Source organism: Sphaeramia orbicularis, chromosome 3 (assembly GCF_902148855.1).
Source record: "Sphaeramia orbicularis chromosome 3, fSphaOr1.1, whole genome shotgun sequence".
Taxonomy (NCBI): domain Eukaryota; kingdom Metazoa; phylum Chordata; class Actinopteri; order Kurtiformes; family Apogonidae; genus Sphaeramia; species Sphaeramia orbicularis.
Genome location: NC_043959.1, coordinates 52,763,994 through 52,784,104, shown reverse-complemented (window position 1 = coordinate 52,784,104; position 20,111 = coordinate 52,763,994). Strand labels below are relative to the sequence as shown.

The following is a 20,111-nucleotide window of genomic DNA, read 5'->3' as shown; positions in this document are numbered from 1 at the left end:
AATAAAATCTTGCATAAACATAAAAAAATCTATTATAATTACATCACTCTTTGGGATTTTGCCAAAACTAGAGCTCGAAGTTTTGAACACGTGTTTGAACGCACCACCATTCTATTTTCTTGAATTATACATTATGACGTTTTGTGGAATTGTTTTGTTATTCCCGTGTAATAATTAGACAGCAGATTATGGTAGGCACTGGGCGTCAGCGTTCCTGCGCGGCGTACCGGTCATTGAATCGAGCGCACTCTTGGCTACTTGGATGAAGGCGGTGCTAGTGGTGCCCAAGCAGCAGGGCCTTGCCTTTGTGGTCGTAGAAAGAGAAGATGGCTCCCGTTCTGGAGAAACAGCTCCCGGGCGCAGCTGGGGCAGGCGACAATAACAACGAAGAGGAAGAAGGACAAAACCTCTGGCAAGTTCTTCTAATCTTTTCACGGTTGCGTTTCTGCCGATGTTCTTCTCGGAAAAAGCACAAACACAGTGGATCTGCTTTGTCACTGCCGGTTGCTCCCCAAACACCGGCCCGGCTAGCCGCAATGTTAGCTAGCACTAACTGAAGCTGGGCGGTCAGACAGCTAACGTTACTTGTGTTAGCATCTCAGCTAACTATGCTACTGCTGATTAGCTACATTGTAGTTCACTAAGATTTTCCACTGGTGCCTTTTCCTATTATAAAGAAGGAAGTAACAGTCAACAAGTTCTGTTGTTTCAATCTGAAAGGGACATTGACACTGCCATGGGCTTTGACAGTTCATGTCAGCTTTAGGACTAGTCTTAGCTTCTTTATGCAGGATACAGCACGCTAACAGGAACGTTTACATACATGTTATCAAGCAAATATGCGAAATGACCACTAAAAGTATGCAGAATATTCATACTTTAATGCTACTTAACACGCCTGGTTTCATATCCCTAGCGTCTCATTTCTGACCGGGTCTGAAAAGATGACTTATCATTTCCTGCTTTTGGTGTTGTCGTGGACAATGAAGTCGTGAAAAATCAGTGACAGTTATGTGATTTCTGCAGACTGCTTACTGTCCTAACGATTATCAATTTGGAGTTGCATGCTCTGAGATATGGGGTTGTCAGTGCCCAACTTGACTGTCAACATTATGGCCAACAACTTTGCTTTTCTTTTATGATATGAAATTTATTGCAGGTCTTCAATACTGAGTGAAGTTTCAACTAGATCAAATTCAAAGTTGCCATCAGGGAAAAATATCCTGGTATTTGGTAAGTATGACTTAAAATCTTTGTCTGTGCTACTGCAGTGTGTTAGTGGAAGTCTGCCCCAAGGGAAGTAAAGAGAGTGCAAAATGCTGAAATCATTTCAAGCCTGCTGTAAAACCCACACTGTACTCACAAAATTTAACAATTTCACAATTCAGAACTGCAAAAAGGCTACAGAACAATGGGGCTTTTTGATCTGTGTTCTTTTGTAGTTACAGATGATAAATAGAAAGAGTAATATTGCATTAGCAACACATTAAGTTTGGTAGGGTTTTATGGAAATTATGAAAATACAAGTAGCCATGGAACAGACAGGTGTGAAGTCTTTCTTTTGTGGTGTGACAAATATAGAGTTCATACATAATTTTTTTTTTTTTTTATAAATGGCTGTAAATTGAAGTGACAAATTACTGGTGTATATTATAGGCTACCCTTATTGTTCCAGATATATCCATAATATTATCAATCTCTCATTACATCTATTACACCTACCAGCAACAATACATTATGTCATACTGACCATTTCAAATATTTACAGGTGAGGATGGATCAGGAAAAACGACACTTATGGCCAAACTTCAAGGAGCGGATCACAACAAGAGAGGGAGGGGATTAGAATATCTGTACTTAAATGTCCATGACGAGGACAGAGATGGTGAGTTCACCTGCTGTATTTTTATTATGACTGTTTTACACTAGAACCCTCTATAAACTTTTATTTTTCCTTTACAGACCTTACACGATGTAACGTGTGGATTCTGGACGGAGATCTGTACCACAAAGGCCTGCTCAAGTTTGCTGTTTCAGCTCAGTCACTACCTGACTGTCTAGCTGTGTTTGTTGCGGATATGTCACGGCCGTGGACCATTATGGAGTCACTGAAGAAGTGGGCTAGTGTGCTACGTGACCATGTAGACAAACTCAAGATCCCTCCTGAGGACATGAGAGAATTGGAGCAGAAAAGTAAGTAATGTTAACTATATCTACTTAAGTAAGACTTGCAGTGCCAATGGTGTATCTCTGTGTCTTGTAGGGGTTTTAGTTAAATACAGATTTTGGTTATGCTACCTAATGAAAGAAACTTCACTGTTGGTGGCTAACTTTTGACAGGGAAACAGTAAAACTAAAATTAAATCCACAGTATTTTTTTAGTGTCTCTTTTGCATTTGAACAACGAATTTCATGGCTGTTAAATGGAACTTCGTGGAATAGAAGTATCCATAAGGTTTGAGTGATTCTTTTTACAAAAAATGCAATGTCAGGTTTACAAAAATATAAGCCTGACATGCATACATCTGTCGGATTTCTCTGTCTCTGCAATAGGCTAAGACTGAGCAGCACAGAGAAAACGTATCGAAAGTGTCTTAGGATGGATGCAATGAGACTCTTACATAATAGCAGCCATGCTCTTTGCTGACTGGCTCCTAGGGAAAAAGGAGTGATTGGTCACTGTGTAGCATAGAAGGCAGGCACTGTATAATATTAGACATTATCATGGATGTTTCTAGGTCATTGTCAGAGAGGCCCATGATCCTCAGCTGTGTGCTCTGGCTGCAGGCAAGTTCTGCAGATCAATGAATGTGATGTTGTCAGATGTTTTTCTCTTGTTAATTTTAGAACAGGTCATTTCTTGTCTATGAACAGTTCTTTTTTGTTCAGAAAAGTTATTTTAGCCTGCAGGATTTTACAGAGGGTTGTTGTCTGCATCCAAAGGTTGCTTACTTTTGTTGCTGTCACAAGACTTCTCAAAAAATATATTGATTTCACATAAACTTGTTTGATTGGTTCACTGATGGCTGTCACTTGTCAGTATTTTTCTTGACGCAGAACTTGCCAAGGCAAGTATCAAGTGGTAACATGTTTTTGCTGGCAAATGTGCGACAAAAATGGGAAGTTACCAAGTGGTGAAAAAGCACATTGGTGATTACAAACACTTTAAGAAGATTGAATGAGCCCACAATTTAAACTAGAATTGGTATAATGTAGTATTAAATACTAAGACTGTCATGTATGTATTATATGTGAAAGGGAAGATGTTGGTGGGATCAGTTATTACAGATGTTCATTTGCAATCATAGTGGTCATGGAAGGAGGCCTAACTTAATTTTTCTAGCATCTGTTTGTTAGATTTCTCATGGGTTCCTCCCACTTTCAGTCCTCAGCCAAATACTTTGAGCCCACCCACAGACTTGGTCAGCCTTCCAGTTTGGTTGTGGCATGTCTTCTAGATGAAGCGTCTTACGGCTTGTCAGTAGTGATGTCACTGGCATATTGGTGATATCTGGGATTACGTACTTGTGGATATGTGTCTTAGTGAAAGGCTGACAGACAGACAGACTGGAAGTATGTGAGTGGCCTTAGTCCAGGGAGTCTTGCAGGCGTCTTGCATCATGGTTCCCTCCCCTCCAACAGCAGCGTCAGGGGAAGGAAAGGACGTAAACTGAGCTGGTCTGAATTCAGTCAGTGGGCCGGACGTTCAGATCCCTGCTGCGCTGTAACTGAAGTAGGCTGGCTGCTGGAGTCGCCTCTAGTCAAATTACAGGATCCACTTATTGTTGGACCGCAGGTTGAAATGAGAAATATTCTGGTCTGTGACTTCCGTGGTGTGTGACAAAACCAGAATTTTTTTCTTCAGCTAGACTGTTTGGGAATGGTGTGTAGGCCAAAAGTTGGGTGTTTATTTTGTAAAGGAGCTAAAAAGTTGAGGACTTCTTCAGCTTACAATTTCTCCAGTGTGATATCATTTCCCATTTACGCTTACACAACAGTCAGGCGTATGGGACTCTGAAATGATTTAAGGTATAATATTAGTTACAATAGTGACGAAAATATAATGGTAGCAAGTGAAACTTACTGATACTTTAATTGTAATCTTTGAGTAACAGTTTAATTGAATAAAAGATGTGTTATAGGAGTTTTTGATTGTGTCATTTAGCCTCACCTTTGTTTGTGAAATAGATAACTATGACTTAATGGGTCAAAGTCTGTGTCACTTTCACATTGGTGCTTAAAGTGATACTCCACCCCAAAGCTGTCCAGTGAACTAGGATTTATTTCATCTACAAGAATAGTACCAGTGATACTTTGAACATTTTGACAGCTAACACATAGTATGAAAACTATGACTTAGCTGTGAACTATGAAAACTACAGAAACGGCTTAAACCAGTTCCTTTAGCATACTTATTATCTGGTGCTCTGCTGCCTCAAATGCCTTTAAAAAGAGGGCACAGTGGAGGCGTTTATTTTCTGCTCCTTTTATTGTGGTTTCTGACTCATCTGCCTTTTTACAGAAGAGTTTGAGTCCATATTTCCATGAGTCTTCCTTTTGGATAACATTTGCATTGATAGCCATGTCATATTTCTACCCTTGTGCTCCAGACTCATATGTGTACTGTAGGCTATATACCGAATATGTACAACTCAAGAAGGGCTTTAGATCACTTATAATACCAGTCCTCGCCCCACACGCCAAATCCCATGTTTGAATGTAAAGGAGTTGGCTCAACATGGCTTTGTGGCTTTGTGAGCGCTCCCTGTCTGCATTCCCGAAGCTGCTGAGGAAATAGGCCAAAGCTTCCTGCATCTGAACCCCCCACCACCACTACCACCACCTCACACTATGGCTTTGTAAACGCCTGGACAGCTGGAGCAGCACAACAGGAAAGTTGTTAATGCCATATAGATGTGTTTTTCTGTGTTTCACGCAAGGGTTGTTATGTAACCTGTATTTCCCTCGTGTTACAGAGTTAAATGCTTGTATCTACATTTATCTTGTTGCTTAATCAGTCCTGACATTATTAGACAGATAAGGTCCTGTATACTTTAGAATGCCACATAAATGCATTGTTAACATAGTTATGGCAGAGTAAATAGCTTTGTTAAACAGGAGGCTCTATTCACAAGAAATCCTAAAACTAAATGTGGCTCATAATTGGCTGATTTAGGTTAAACTCATAAAAATACAGTTTCTTGTCGAATACAAATTAAAATGTAATAATTGATTATCATAAAACAGAGACATATTCCAGCATAATAATAATAACAAGAAAAGCACTCTGAGAGTGCAGACCTCCGCCAAGGCAGATCAGTGGGCCCCCGTGGCCCCCCCCCCACACACACACACACACCCGATCACCACCAAAATTTCATCATTTCTTCCTTGTGCCAGTATCAACATTTCCTGAAAATTTCGTGAAAATCCATCCATAACTTTTTGAGTTATCTTGCTAACAAACAAACACGCACAGCAAAGCGATCACAATACCTCCTGATGGAGGTAATAATGGATTAGATTTATGTAGCGCTTTTCTATGAACGCATACTCAAAGTGTGTACAGAGGATCCATTATTCATTCGCTCTCACATTCTCCCTCTGGTGGTGGTAAACTACACCTGTAGCCCCAGCTGCCCTGGAGCAGACTGACGGAAGCATGGCTGCCAATCTGCGCCTACGGCCCCAAACATTGATACACCAGTGTCATACACCAGTGTGAGAAGCAGCACTGGAGGCAAGGAGGGTGAAGTGTCTTGCCCAGCACATGGACAGAGCAGGATTCAAACTGCCAACCCTTCGGTTATTGGACAACCCGCTCTACCATCTGAGCCATGGCTGCCCCATATAACCAGAACCATATAACTAGTTTGGGATGGAGTAAATGTGAAAACTTGAGCAAGAAAAATGGGGGAGCAGAGGGGGCAAAGAAAGTGAGGATGTTGTATTTAACAGGTTCATCTAAAGCGCAAATGATCTGATTTCCTGTTGTCTGTTTCTTCTTTTTTTTTTTTTTTTTTTTTTTTTTTTGTAGTGGTAAAAGCGTTTCAAGAGTACACAGAACCAGAGGAAGCCACCCCATCTTCCCCACAGAGACGGGCCACAACAGCAGGAGAAGACGAGGCCGTTGTGCTGCCACTTGGCGACAATACACTCACACACAACCTGGGCATTCCAGTGCTAATAGTTTGCACAAAGGTGAGTAAACTATAAACTAGATCCAGACACTGACAAGGTTTTGGTGTGCCCGAAGAAGCTGTGATAGGTTTAGCATTTAGTCTGATTTTTTTTATAGGCTCTCTTGCCTAAACTACATCCTTGAAAACAGTGGACCAAAAAATGACAAATGAAATGTTACAAGATACATTATTATTACCATTATTGGTTTACTAGCTGATAGTAATGTTCCATTGGCTCATAAAGAAAACAAATTGTGCAAAACTAATCAGTGATGTTTTGTTTTTTTGCATCACTGTCCTTTTGGAATTATGATTTTACAGCCAAACAGAACCATTAATCATAACAATGATAATTAGGGGTGTAACGGTGCACTTGTTTGTACCGATCTATTTCGGTTCGGGGCCTCCGATACAATACGGAAGTGTACCGAACAAATACATGACAACAGAAAGTATAACAGGCACAGAAGCCGGGTCAGACGTTCCAAGCATGTTAAGTTTCATTTTTGGTACGTTGCAGCTCTGTGGCACAAGAGTCCAAGGGTTCCTTTATAGCAAAAAGGTTTTCATTTTTTAACTCAAATTGGCTAAATCAAGTGAACCTGCTCCTCTTCTCCATCACCGTGCCTCTGCTGTGATGTTACTGGGAGGTCACGTTCACAGCACCTCAGGGAATACCGTGAGGTGTTCAAAAACACTCAGTAAATTATAGCCTTTGCCGTAAATGAACATTGAACATTAAAAAATACAAAAATTCATAACATGTGGGGTGCCTGTTAATGCACAAATGATAGAACAATATTTTGTAGAAATGTCCTGTGTCCTATAGGTAGTTACGGAGCTCACCCCCCCCCCCCCCCCCCCCCGCCTTTTTTTTTTTTTTTTTCCACTGGTCTCCTTCCTACTGGTGATACATTCAGTCCATTCACCGTAGATAACAGCACAGTTTACATTCATGGGTAGATGTCCTGTACCATTTTCTTTATGGTTTTGTAGAACACCTTCTTGAACATTATTCATCTTCTGTAGCTTTACTAAACTCTCCTCACAGCCTAGGCTCCTTCTGTAACCAGAGCAGCCACTGCCCTAATAGCCCATCTCTACCATTCTCTTTTCTGAGCTCCCTGAGATAGCATGCTCAGAGAATTTCTCTTTCAACATCTTCAGAGCCACCGTCACTGCTGTTTTAAGTAGGCGCTATGATGACCAGATTAGGTTACTTATCTAGAATCTGCCCCTGCCCATTCATATTGTTAATACATTTTAGTTTACTTTTCTGTATGCTCGTTTTATGTTGTGCGTTGAGAGGGACTGTCCTCTGATAAAAAGCTTCCATTATACTTGCTTGTTGGCCCTGAAGGCTTAGGCTAGTGCTGAAAAACACCATGTAACCATCAGCAGAGCTTCACATGCTCACTGTGACTAGGACATGGTGGATGATGTGCATTTTTTAATCAGTGCTGCCTCTCTTGCCTTAGTCAGGGAAATAATGGTTTCAGTACAAAAATAATTATTTTCTATTTTGTCTTGCTACTTGCACTTTAGTTACAGATGCGGAGCAAATCGCATCGACTGTACTGTGTGTCCTCTGTGAATGTAATGTTTTTTTTTTCATGGCATGTTTAATGACATGACTATTAGACTTTTGTTCACACTACTCTGGTCATCGTAGGAGTCATGCCTACTTGTAGTAGATGTTTCAGCAGGCACCATACATGGAAATAAACATATGCACAGATGAAAAGGTATTGCGAAGGATGACTACTGATAATGTAATGTCTGTGTCATTCAAATTTGTGTGTCTTTGTCCCTTATCTCCGTGTATAGTGTGACGCAGTCAGCGTATTGGAGAAGGAGCATGACTACAGAGAGGAACACTTCGATTTCATCCAATCCCACATCAGGCGATTTTGCTTACACTGTATCCTTTTGTATGTAAAAGTGTTGTATTTCTATCAAGCTCCTTATAGATTTTTAAATCCATGCTGTACTTCATTAGGACAAATAAATAGGATACTGTGCTGCAGTGTAGTGTACACTGAAAACTGGTGTTGTGCCGAATTCTACTCCCTGCCGAAAACAGCATCACGCAGCAGCTGCCGAAAACAGCTCCCCCTTCCTAAGTCAGCCATGAAGAGGACAAAGTGCACCAAATTCACCCTGTCATACCAGAATAGCTCCAAATGTGAACTACAGAAGTAATTTCACTCCTTTGGCTTTGCAAGCTTATTCTGATGGGGGATGTAGTTTTCGGCAATATCTGGTGCCGAATTCTGCTCCCTGCAGAAAACTGCATCCCCAAGTGCAGGTGATATAGTTTTTGACAGTATCTGTTTCGTTGTTATATGTTTTGGCATTGTGTAATTAAGATGTAAGTTTAGAAAGTTTTCTATGCCTTACAGTTTGCCCATTCTTTAATATTAAAAAACATAAAAAACATAACTGCAATATCTTACAATGTTATTAATTACTCAATTGCCACACAGCTATGATGGCGTTAAGAGGTTGAATAATTCACAATTAATTTCACACCCTACAGTCAGAAAGGAGAAAAAGTTGTGACGGGATGAATTTGGTGCACATTGTCTTCTTCAGGGCTGACTTAGGAAGGGGGAGCAGTTTTCGTCAGGGAGTAGAGTAGTACACATCTACAAAACATGGCATTTTAAAATATAATGTTGAGTACAGGTTTGTTCTGTTGTTTCTAACCATAGAGCTGTTTTTTTTGTTTTATGGTCTGTTATATTTAAATTTTTGGCGATAATTGTTGCTGCTTTAACCCAAACAATAAGATGGAGCTGGCCTGATCTACACCTCAGTCAAAGAGGAGAAGAACTTGGATCTGCTTTACAAATATGTAGTTCATAAAATGTATGACTTCCAGTTCACCACACCTGCCTTAGTGGTGGAGAAGGATGCAGTGTTCATGTAAGTGTGTTTTTCCTAAAATCCTTTCATAGATTTACTAGATAGTTACCAAATAAATTTGTTTTGAATCACTGCATGCAGAGTAGATTCGATAACTTATGTCAAGAAAGCAGACAGCGTCATTCTGTACAGAATATAAATTGTCTCACCTTCTAAATTTGAATTATATCATAATTTTTTCAGTCCATCTGGATGGGATAATGAAAAGAAAATTGGAATATTGCATGAAAACTTTACAACAGTCAGACCAGAGGATCCATTTGAAGACTTTATCACAAAGCCTCCAGTACGAAAGGTATGGCAGTGTAACACTTCTGGCAATTTAATCACTGTCTAAATGAATAGAACCCAAAGTGATTTATAATATAAAGCTATTATATAGAGTTGTGTTTCATTCATATTCATACATTCATATTCATAGAGGAAGGAGTGTTTCAGACAGTCCTGTTCTGATATCATTTTCTTTTGTTCTTTACAGCTGGTTCATGATAAAGAGATAAATGCAGAAGATGAGCAGGTCTTCCTGATGAAGCAACAGGTAAATACCCAACAGCATGGCCAGTGTATTTGAAAACCTCTGTCTGTCTAATCGATACAGTATCTGATCCTACATTTAATACATTCAAAAATATCTTGTAGTAATTTAATCTAAGTCTTTTTAGTGTCTCAAAATCACACAAGCAGAATTGGCTGAAATGTCGTAATAGATCAATGACTGGTTATTGAAGCGACTCCATTATTCATTTTAAAACTTCAACACTGAACACATTTCTGTTAATCAGCCTGATTTTATACACTAAAACTTCCTCATGTCAAGTAACACTACCTTTACTTCCTGTTTTGGGAGCAAAGGGGCTTCAGTGGCAACTACAGAGTTGGAGATTTGCACAGTGCTGGTTAAGATTTGGTTTTACTCATTTTTCACATAAAGGAACTAGACAGTTTATTAAAGATATAAGCTGATGGGAACTGTCAGTGCTTGTTTTAACACGCATCGGAATTAAGGTACATCTTAAACCATGTGCCATAGACTTCATTGTCTAATCAGTTTTTAGTGCCTGTCCCCAGAGTTGATACAGTGTATGTGTTTGTGATTAGGTATTACACTTCAGATGCTGTACATGAATACACAGAGTAACCAATCAAGATGTTAATCAATACTAAATCAACCTGTTTATTTCCTTTGCAGTCATTGTTAGCAAAGCAGCCAGCCACACCAACAAGAGGAGCAACAGTAAGTGTCTTTAAAGCCTGGAATTCCTGTGATCAGTGGTTTATATCCTGTTTTGTTTTTTTCTCAATAGTCAGACCCTGGTGTTTGTTATTGACAGTGTTTCTATGGTTTCTGTGTTGCAGGAGTCTCCAGGGCGGACAGCTTCAGGTTCCCCCAGGCCTGCAGGTCGTGCTGGACAACCAAACGTGACAAGCGGTTCACCAATGGCTTCTGTCAAAAAGCCTGATCCCAATATGAAAGGTTGGTTTCCCATCATGTTTTTAAATCGTATTTTTCTTTCTTACCCACACACTAAAAATCTTGCAACGCACCCATATGCTTCCCAGTTTTCCAAGTGTGTCCCAGTGACTTTAATAGTTGTTTGTACTAAATGTCCAAATCATGGACACCAAAAAACTGTAAGTGTTATTGGAAAACCTTTAAACTGATCTCTTGGCTGTCATGTGAGCGCTTTTATCCTCAAGGTCCAGGCTTAGGTTCTACAACACTGCCCCTAAGAGGTGCTTAATTAAATAACTGCATCAGCAGTGAATTTCCACACACGACCTGTGTGGGGCATCCCTGAGCAGAAATGGTGACATTCTCTTGCTCAGTAAATACAGAAAGACTTCAAAAAATGTGAGTGCTAAGTTAATGACAAGGAGGAGGTGTGTGTTAACTGTCTATTATAAAATGTATAGTTAAATAGAATAAGAAAATACTCTAAGGTTCTGCAGAATTCCTTGAAATAGGTTAAGAGGTGTTTGACAAGACCTGATAAGATGAAGTTGTGACCTCATTATTTATCCAGCAAAGTGATCATGTGCAGCAGCAACAATATGTATCTGTTAATAGGAGTTGAAACTGTTTCATTCAATGTCATCTGTTTATAGAGAGAATATGTGCTGAGGGGTTTGTTCATGTTAGGAAAACCCTGAGAAAGACTCTGGGCCACAAGTGGTGGTGGCTCTCAATGAACAGGGATACTTTACTGTATGTGCAGCTCATTCTGTTCAAACAAAAGAAGATCTTGTCAGTATAAAATTAATCTGATTCTCCATGTCTCTCTGCAGCAGGGGCAGCCAACGAGGGAGTGCTGGCTAACTTCTTCAACAGTCTGCTGAGTAAAAAGACTGGAGCCCCAGGAAGCCCAGGAGCTGGAGCTGTAGGAGCTGGAGTACAAGGGTCCGCCAAGAAAACAGGTACAACCTCTTAGCCCAGTGCTCTCCATCTCTGATTTATGTCACAAATACCACCTACTTATTTCCCAACCTTTTTTCTTACAGGTTAGCAAATTTATCAGTAATTACTAAAATCTTTTTTAGAAGGTCATTATGTCCAAGTAGATGTATTCCACACTATGAACTGCATGCACTCTTAAGTTAAAGACATGAGAAGTTAGAAACAAGCTTTTGGACAGTTCTGTTGTCTGGAGTTTTATCTCTACAGCCTGAAAATGAACATTAAAAAAGGAGAAAAAGAGCATTTGTTCTCTTAAAGTGAACATCTTGACATCTGAAGAAACTTGTGACAGGCCTGTATACACCCCAACCCCCACCCCCACCCTTCATCCCTCCCTGGGGGACTCACTCTGCATCTTCTCCACTTTCCACTGCTCTCAACTAGTTAATTTACCTGTTGAGTAACCTCAGCTGTTTTGCATGACACCATGTTTTCAGCTTAAGCACATGCTTTTTTTTTTGCTTTATTAGTTTTCTATAACACATTCACATGCTGTATGTGAAATACTTGAATCCTATTCAGTGAAAGTAGGGAAACATTGCATAAGTCATCTTGCTCTGAGACCACTGACATACTTTTTGTTCCAGCAGTGTTAACATCTCTAAGACCCAACTGAAAGGATAATGCATGAGTAAATGTTCTCTGATTAGTTTAGCATGTGCATTAACTGTGGCAGCGAACCGCCAGTTTCCAGCATGGGACCATATCACCATCCAACCCCCATCCATCTGCTTGCTGGCTGTAGAAACCTGTATTTTATGAACATGCACAGAAGCTACAGGAGATTACTTTTGGGCTTTGTCTCCCATTTTTTCCAAGGGCAGAAGCCGGGTTTGACTGATGTCCAGGCTGAGTTGGACCGGATGACTCGCAAACAAGACTCCATGGTTTCAGCTAACAACATACCACCGCCGACAGAGAACGAAGCGTGAAGGCAACAAAAACAGCTGCATCGTCCACTGCGTTAATACTCTGGAAAAATACATGTACATGTGAGCATAAAAAAATGACCAAATTCCCAACCTTTATATCAGTCAGCACACACAGTGGTTCCACCAAAATGAGTTTAGGATGCTATCAAATATTTTGGTGTTGTGGTGAGAGCGGAAGAGAGATAATAGAGATGGAGGTGTTGATGAGATGATACACGATGAACACTCGGCTTTATTTCTGTCCTCTCTTCAACTGTAAATGTTATTTTGTGAGGGATGTCAGTTTATGGAAATGTGTGCACACTCCCTGGCAACCAGCCCGAAGCGCTGGGCTGCGGGCCCCCCAGTTGCTGGGGTGAAACGCTCTCTCCTCATGGGTTTAAAGAGTGGAAATACCATATACTGGTTCTGTGGCCTCTGGTTCAGCTTATCTTATGGAAGGAATTTAGTTGCGATTGGAAAGGTATTTAAACGCAAAATCTTACTATTCGTCAAGAAAAGTAATTAAAATACTTGCAAACATATGTAGTATGTAAAAAATGTTGGATATGATACTGATGTATTTATACAAAGTTCCTTCTTTTTATTTTATTTTTGTGCACCGTTTATTGGTTTCAGCATTCATCTGTATAAGATAACACATTTAAATGCCACTGATGTCATGACACTAATATGACAAGTTCAGATAGCTGATAGCATATCATATCATTTTCCCTACTCATCTCAAAGGATTCTGTAAATATAAATACAAAAAGATCTATTCAGGTTAAGTTTGATTTTGTATAGAATGCAATTCTGTCCAAATTCTGAAAATAACCTCTTTTACTAAATGAGACTTGTAGGGATTTGACAGGCTTAGAGATCGCAACGGAACTTCTTCTTTAGCTACAGGTGTGTGTATATTTGGGGAGGGGGTTGGGCAGCATCTTTCCTACTATAACTCCTAAGTGCCTCGCACAGTTAGCTGTATGTGTCATAGTAGAGGTGCTTGTCAACGTAAGAGGAAATGCACTGTAGCACTATCGGTTAAAGGTTTTTGTCCATTTCTGTCATCCAAATAATTTATTTCTTTTACATTTTTGTCAATGTACAACAAGCCTGTGGTCTTTTATTTTTTAAAGAAATAAGATTTCTGTGGCCTAGATGGTAGTGTTCAATAGAGCAATAGATTGAATGCCTTCATACAAATCCTAAAGGCTGCTGATATAAGAAGAAACCACATGATGGAACTTTTGGGTCCCCCAGTCGAACACTTAATCGTGGTTAAAACCACTTGCTTAGCAGCCAAAACACACTCAATGATTTGCTGTGGTTTGAACAAAATGAGATATCGTATTCTTTAGTGTTTGACAGTACCGTCATTCTTTGGTTTCACATGTTATAGTCATACTGTACTTCGCATGTCAATTATAACATTCCCAATTTCTACATGGTGTAGCTGTAGAAACATCCCCGTAGGAAACCTGTTTGTCAAGTCAGATCCTTTTGTTTGATATCTTTCAGTGCCCATTACAAAGATGCCCTTTGCCTTCGATGTACAGCTAACAGTTTGTCACACTGGGCACTCTGCCTTCACAGGATTGCTCCTAATAGTTTTGTGTGTCCTTAAGGGGTTGCTTAATTGTTTTATGTAATTTCCTTTTTTAAATTAAAACAATTACGCTGTACCATATCAACTAATCTGTTATAACATGTATGGTTTCATGACACCGTAATCTAATCCAAATGTGTTAAGTGTACATCATCATCAAGTCTGTATGCAAGGCCCTGCTTAATCCTATGGATATTGTACATCTGTATGTTATGCACAGTTCATGGCAAGTTGGAAGGGAGCGGCTATGTTGTTGGAACACATTAGCAAAATAGGGCAACTAGTGAATTGGAACCAAAGATGCATGTAGTTACAGTTTTCTGTTATTAAAGTTGGTTAGATCATCCATAAGATTAACCAGTGGCCATTTCTCATACTTGCATGGAGCCCTTGCATTCCAAACCTCAGCCTTTCCCATAAAGTGTTGTTTTGCATAAGACCCTGTGAAATTGTAGAAATGCCTTACTCCACTCAGCTGTACCTGGGGCTTCTGGGGAGTAAAAATACCAAGTGGTATAATCTCCATGATGGCCTATAAACAGTTTAGGGTTGAACCTCATTTAAAAACGCTCTGTAAGGGAATTAACCCCAAGGCCATACTGATGTACGGTCTTCTTAATGCATGGTTTGGTTGTCAAAATGATGTTACACAACTCTTCTGGTTTCTTTTCATTCAGATTAAGTTCTAACTTGTGTTTTTTCCCATACTATTTTTTTTTCATTTCATTTGCTTTTGTTCTGTTTTTGTGATTGGGTGGAATGTGCACTTCAGGGTCTGTTGCCAACGTGGATAAAGCACAACTTAAACAGCCAGGAGCAGTACCACCACATGTCAAAATAAGCACTTTTCCTTGGACATTTATATCATTTCCCTGTATCTGCAGTTAAAGATTGATAGTTTTCTTTTTGCCTTACTATTTTAGAAGATTTAATGAACCTAAAAGTTAACCCATATTACTAAAATCACAGTATTTATCTGTATTTAAGTTATTAAAGGTGCCCCTGGTGGATGACTGTAGAATAAATCCTCTGTTGGTGGTTTTCGGTTTAACAGATCAAAGTATCACCATCATTACAGTTTTGATTTTAAGAGATATCTTAAGTTAGATAACCCAAATACCCTGAGTGTTTATCATGATTTTGACATTAAAAAGGCCCTTGTCAATTTGTTTACATGATATTTAGTTACCATTTCTTGTCAAATGCAGGTCTGCCCATGACACTTCCTTTGTGTTTAAAATATTAATGTCTCTAACCTGACTGACCACACTCATTTATCTTAATATAACCTGGCCACACTTGTTAAATTTGGCATTTAGCTGAGTGGAATGAAGTGCTCTCATGCTGCTTGGTTTCAAAGTTGCACTTGCTCTTTGTACAGATTGGATCGAATTATGAACAGATATTACTTTTATACTCAAAATGTCAGTTGAAAGCGACTGCCTCTTCACATCCTAACTGAATTGCCTTCGACCACTATCGACAGTCTACATCTATATGAGACTATGAGCTTCTGCTTCCAGTCCTTTTTGTATTCAGGATATCAAGACATTGTAAGCACATGGCTGGCATTTTTATGTCCTGAATTAATTCAGATTTTTGATTGTATAACTTTAACACAGTTCTGTAGCCTGTAAGCTGCCATGTGGATTCTAGCTTCTTACGCTGACAAAGATAAGGAAAATGTTTATCAGACCCCTGGCTTCAATAAAACCAAGAATCCAAACTTTGGTTGACTTCCATATCTGTGTCCTTATCTAAACAATGTGTCTTTTTTTTTTTTCCCCCGTTTTCTTTAATGTCCCAGCTGTTGGATCCTCAGCTACACACAGAGATCATTAAAAAAAATAGTTAGATGAACGTCTTGGTCATGTAGAGGAGGCAAAAGTTACATAAAAATTATTTTATATTCCTAATATATTGTTTGGTTCATATTAACAGTCATCACTCTGGAAATATTTCATTTGAAAGGGATGTTATGTAAATTAAATTGGTCTACTATTATTTATTTATTCAATTTAAAGAATCTGCCTCAGATTAAATGCTAAATCTTACTTTATTATAATAAATTGGAAAAATAAAAGTGCTGGTTAGCTCATATTTTCAATATATATGACAAAGTGTTGTTACACATTGTTTTATGTACATTTATACAATAGATTTCTAAATTTTCCACTAGAAAGATCCTGTAAAGTGAATGTATTGTAATGTGCAGATAGTGTTTCGAAGTAGATCTGGTAGCTCTGAGACAAACAGCCCTTTTGATTGAAACCTATTCTGTTAATTCTCACAATTTCACCTTTTGACTGAAGTCTGTACCTTGGAAATGACAGCCAACCAGCATTTTCCACTTAATTTTTCTTTATTAGTGAGTCAAACTTGGTAAAGTTTCACTACTTTTATTCTGGAGGTGTTTTACTTGTAGACCAGTGTTAAAACAAATAAATAGTCAAGATGTTCAAATTTATCAATAGAATTTCAATGCAGGATAAATGTGTACCTTTTGATGAATCTTGCTTAATCAGGTATATATCCTCCTGAGACCCAGTAAGTAAACATCTTCGCCATTTTACATTAAATAATTGCTTTAATTGGAAACAGCATGATGCAGCAGTTTTTCCAGATACTTTTTTTTTTATTGATATAATATCCTTTTCATTGGATATTTTTCTTTATTATTTAAGTAAAGCTGTGACACTCTTGTCCACTACAGAGGACAGAAATGCATTGCTGGGTCTCAGGAGGATAAACATAGTGGAAACTAAATTTATATTTGCATCCACATTTGTTTCTTGCCTTGTATGATATCAACAAAGCAAAGCAAGTTTATTTGTATAGCACATTTCAGCAACAGGGCAATTCGAAGTGCTTCACACAGGACATTGAAATACAACGACGAGGGAAAAAGAAACAGATTTAAAACATAAAAGAAACATGTAAAAGGTGATTAAAAACAGCAAGTAAAAAAACAACACATAAAAACACACATATATGAAATAAGGGTTGCAGTGCAGAGTTTCGAAAGAGAATATAAAATTTAAAACGGTCAAAAGCCTTTTAGTCAAAGGCAGCAGTGAACAGGTGAGTCTTTAACCTGGACTTAAAAGAACTCAGACTCTCAGCAGACCTGATATTTTCTGGTAGTTTGTTCCAGATATACGGAGCATAGAAACTGAACGCTGATTCTCCATGTTTAGTTCTGACTTTTGGAACACAGAGCAGACCTTCACCAGATGACCTAAGTCTGGGGTGTCAAACATGTGGCCCGGGGGCCAAATGCGGCCCGCCAAAGGGTCCAGTTCAGCCCCTGGGATGTTTTTGCCAAGTGCAAAAATTCCACAGTCTTGAATTGAATTAAGCAAAAAAAATTTAGCTTGAATTAAGGAAAAAATCTTGAATTAAGCCAAAAAAAAAAAAAAAAAATCTTGAATTAAGCCAAAAAAAAAAAAAAAAATCCTCAATTAAGTAAAAAAAAATTTCAATTAAGCCAAAAAAATATATATCTTCAATTAAGTAAAAAAATCTTGAATTAAGCCCAAAAAAATCTCAAATTTAGCAAAAAATCTTGAATTAAGCCAAGAAAAATATTCAATTAAGAAAAAAAAAAAAAAAAAAAAAAACTTGAATTAAGCAAAAAAAATAAATCTTCAATTGAGTTTAAAAAAGTCTTCAATTAAGACAAAAAAAAAATCTTCAATTAAGTAAAAAAAATCTTGAATTAAGACAAAAAAATAAATAAATAAATCATCAATTAAGTAAAAAAAATCTTGAATGAAGCCCAAAAAAAAATCTACAGTTAACTTATTTTTTTTTTCTTTGTTTTAGTGCAAAAAATAGCATTAAATTTCAAAAATATTTACATTTCCAAATTATCCTGTAACAATAAAATGTGAATAACCTGAACAAATATGAATAACCTGAAATGTCTAAAGAAAATTCAGCCCAATTTGAACTCTTTTCTGCCTATTACTCAGTGTTTAGTGTCTTTGTAGATCCGATCCATAATGCACATGGACAAATGAGACGTGGAGGCGTAATATTGACAAAATTGCACTAAATTTGCTTATGTTTTTTTATTTAAATTTCATTTTTCTCAGGTTTTTTTTTTTTTTTTTGGATAGTTTATAAAAGTAAGTATTTTCATAATTTAATGTTTTTTTTTTTGTTTTTTTTTTTTACACTAAAACAAAGACAAAAATTTGGAGTTGTCATTATTTATAGGTTATTATATTATTATTTTTCTGGTCCGGCCCACTGCAGATCAAATTTAGCTGAATATGGCCCCTGAACTAATATGACTTTGACACCCCTGACCTAAGTGGTCTGGATGGTTCATAACACTGGGTTACAAAAAAATGTTTTTTGCAAGTTGTCAAGGTTTTTTCAACTGAATTAGGACCATTTTGCACCACTAAATCCAAAAATGACATCTGTTTTTTCTCAATCAGGTCAGGTTTTTTTGCTAATTTGATTTTGAAAAATGTGATTTTTTTTCACAAAATTGATTACATTTTTGTGACTTTATCAGTTTATTTTTTATATAGTTCTCACCCAAAATAGGTTTTAAGAGAAAAAAAAATCATTTTCTAACAGGATGTATTTATTAAACTTCAGAGAACTCTTCTTGCCTTTGGTCCACTGATGCAGATACTCGGTGCATGACTTGCATACCATGTGTGGCGCCCAAACTTTATCTTGGTCACCAAGTTTAATACCAAAATAAGATTGGTAGGCACACTTTATGAAACTTGTGACTTGATTCCTGTTAGGTACAATGGTGTATTCACCACAGATGTAGCAGAATACGTCAGACTTATTTTTGCAAGATCTTCTAGTCGAAGCCATTTCATTCACATGTAATATTAAAAAAAACGATCATAAATTGGCAAAAGTAAAATCTTCAGAACTCATTTATTGCAAGAAATATGAAAGAATTTTGTATCATATGATGTGAAAATGCCCATTAATGTAAGCAAAAATGTTTAAAAGCCAATATGTAGCATAGTTCAGAAAGTTGACCTGATTGTACAAAATTAATGTGATTTTTGGATTCAGCACACCAAAATTATTCCAAATCAGCTCAAAAAACTTAACCCATAAAGACCCAAATATACACCAGTGACCAAATGCACCTCCTGATCTAAAATATTTAATAACTTTAGAGCCACTAATCCTATCAATACATGTCAATAATTGGTGTAAAATGCAGTTTGTCATCTTTTCATGGTCATCAGATATGACCCATTTGGACGTTCAGAGGCTCCGTAGTGAACATGGAAACACCGTCATCTTCTACAACATTGATTTACCAGTAAAACCCATAGAGTTGAATCAATGACAGTGGATGGAGACACTGGGTTTATGTTCAGTTAATGATATATTTTACAGAAAAAGTCACTTTTTCTTCAGTTTTTATTGGTTTTTGATATAATAACGCTCAACTATAATCTGGGTTTTTATGAAAATCTACATGATCAGTGAATTAAATATTAGAAAATACATGATTTACACAGAAAAAATACAAAATAAACATGCTAATTTTACAACAAATGGTGATACATCACTTTAAAAAGGTTGAATAGAGAGAAAAATTCATTTGGCAACTGACAGAAAAGTAGTACTGGGCCTTTATGGGTTAAACAATAAATTTGTTGTTGACCAGTGTAATGGACTACAGGGTGTCCCATAAGTATCCATACATAGGAGATATCATACATTCCATACATATATGGTTCTAACATGTATTTCTTTATATTTCTTCTTTATAGTTCTTCAGCAGACACGCATTGAAATGTGTTCCTGACAAAATGGCAGTCATATAGAGCATATTATATAAATAAAAATGGTTTATGCTAAGAAACGTTTATTTTTCCTATGTATGGAGACTTATGGGACACCCTGTAGAAGGTATCTGATGTATTTTGGGCCTAAACCATTCAGTGCTTTAAATGCTAGCAAGAGAATTATAAAGTCTATTCTCTGAGAGACAGGGAGCCAGTGTAGAGAGCTCAGAACTGGACTGT

The 20,111-nt window shown here is 37.7% G+C and overlaps 1 protein-coding gene across 2 annotated transcripts; it reads left to right on the top strand.

Annotated features, from left to right (window-relative positions):
• The first annotated feature begins 261 nt into the window (after positions 1-261).
• On the top strand, positions 262-15,830 carry dync1li2 (dynein, cytoplasmic 1, light intermediate chain 2). Of its 2 annotated transcripts, none has more exons than XM_030121711.1 (13): positions 262-412; positions 1,160-1,233; positions 1,769-1,885; positions 1,963-2,193; positions 6,038-6,201; positions 8,010-8,103; positions 8,975-9,110; positions 9,294-9,405; positions 9,589-9,648; positions 10,300-10,344; positions 10,467-10,584; positions 11,397-11,525; positions 12,390-15,830. In XM_030121711.1, the coding sequence occupies exons 1-13, from the start codon at positions 327-329 to the stop codon at positions 12,404-12,406; spliced, it is 1,383 nt and encodes a 460-aa protein (XP_029977571.1). In that variant the 5' UTR covers positions 262-326; the 3' UTR covers positions 12,407-15,830. The 2 variants fall into 2 exon arrangements, with proteins under 2 accessions (XP_029977571.1, XP_029977561.1); XM_030121701.1 differs by having other exon boundaries at positions 12,385-15,819.
• The last annotated feature ends 4,281 nt before the right edge of the window (positions 15,831-20,111 follow it).

Excerpts from the sequence above, each read along its gene's own strand:
- dync1li2 (XM_030121701.1), top strand. The coding sequence starts at position 327 with ATGGCTCCCGTTCTGGAGAAACAGCTCCCGGGCGCAGCTGGGGCAGGC. Across the intron at positions 413-1,159 it reads GAAGAAGGACAAAACCTCTG|GTCTTCAATACTGAGTGAAG; the intron begins GCAAGTTCTTCT and ends AATTTATTGCAG. Across the intron at positions 9,111-9,293 it reads GAGAAGGATGCAGTGTTCAT|TCCATCTGGATGGGATAATG; the intron begins GTAAGTGTGTTT and ends TAATTTTTTCAG.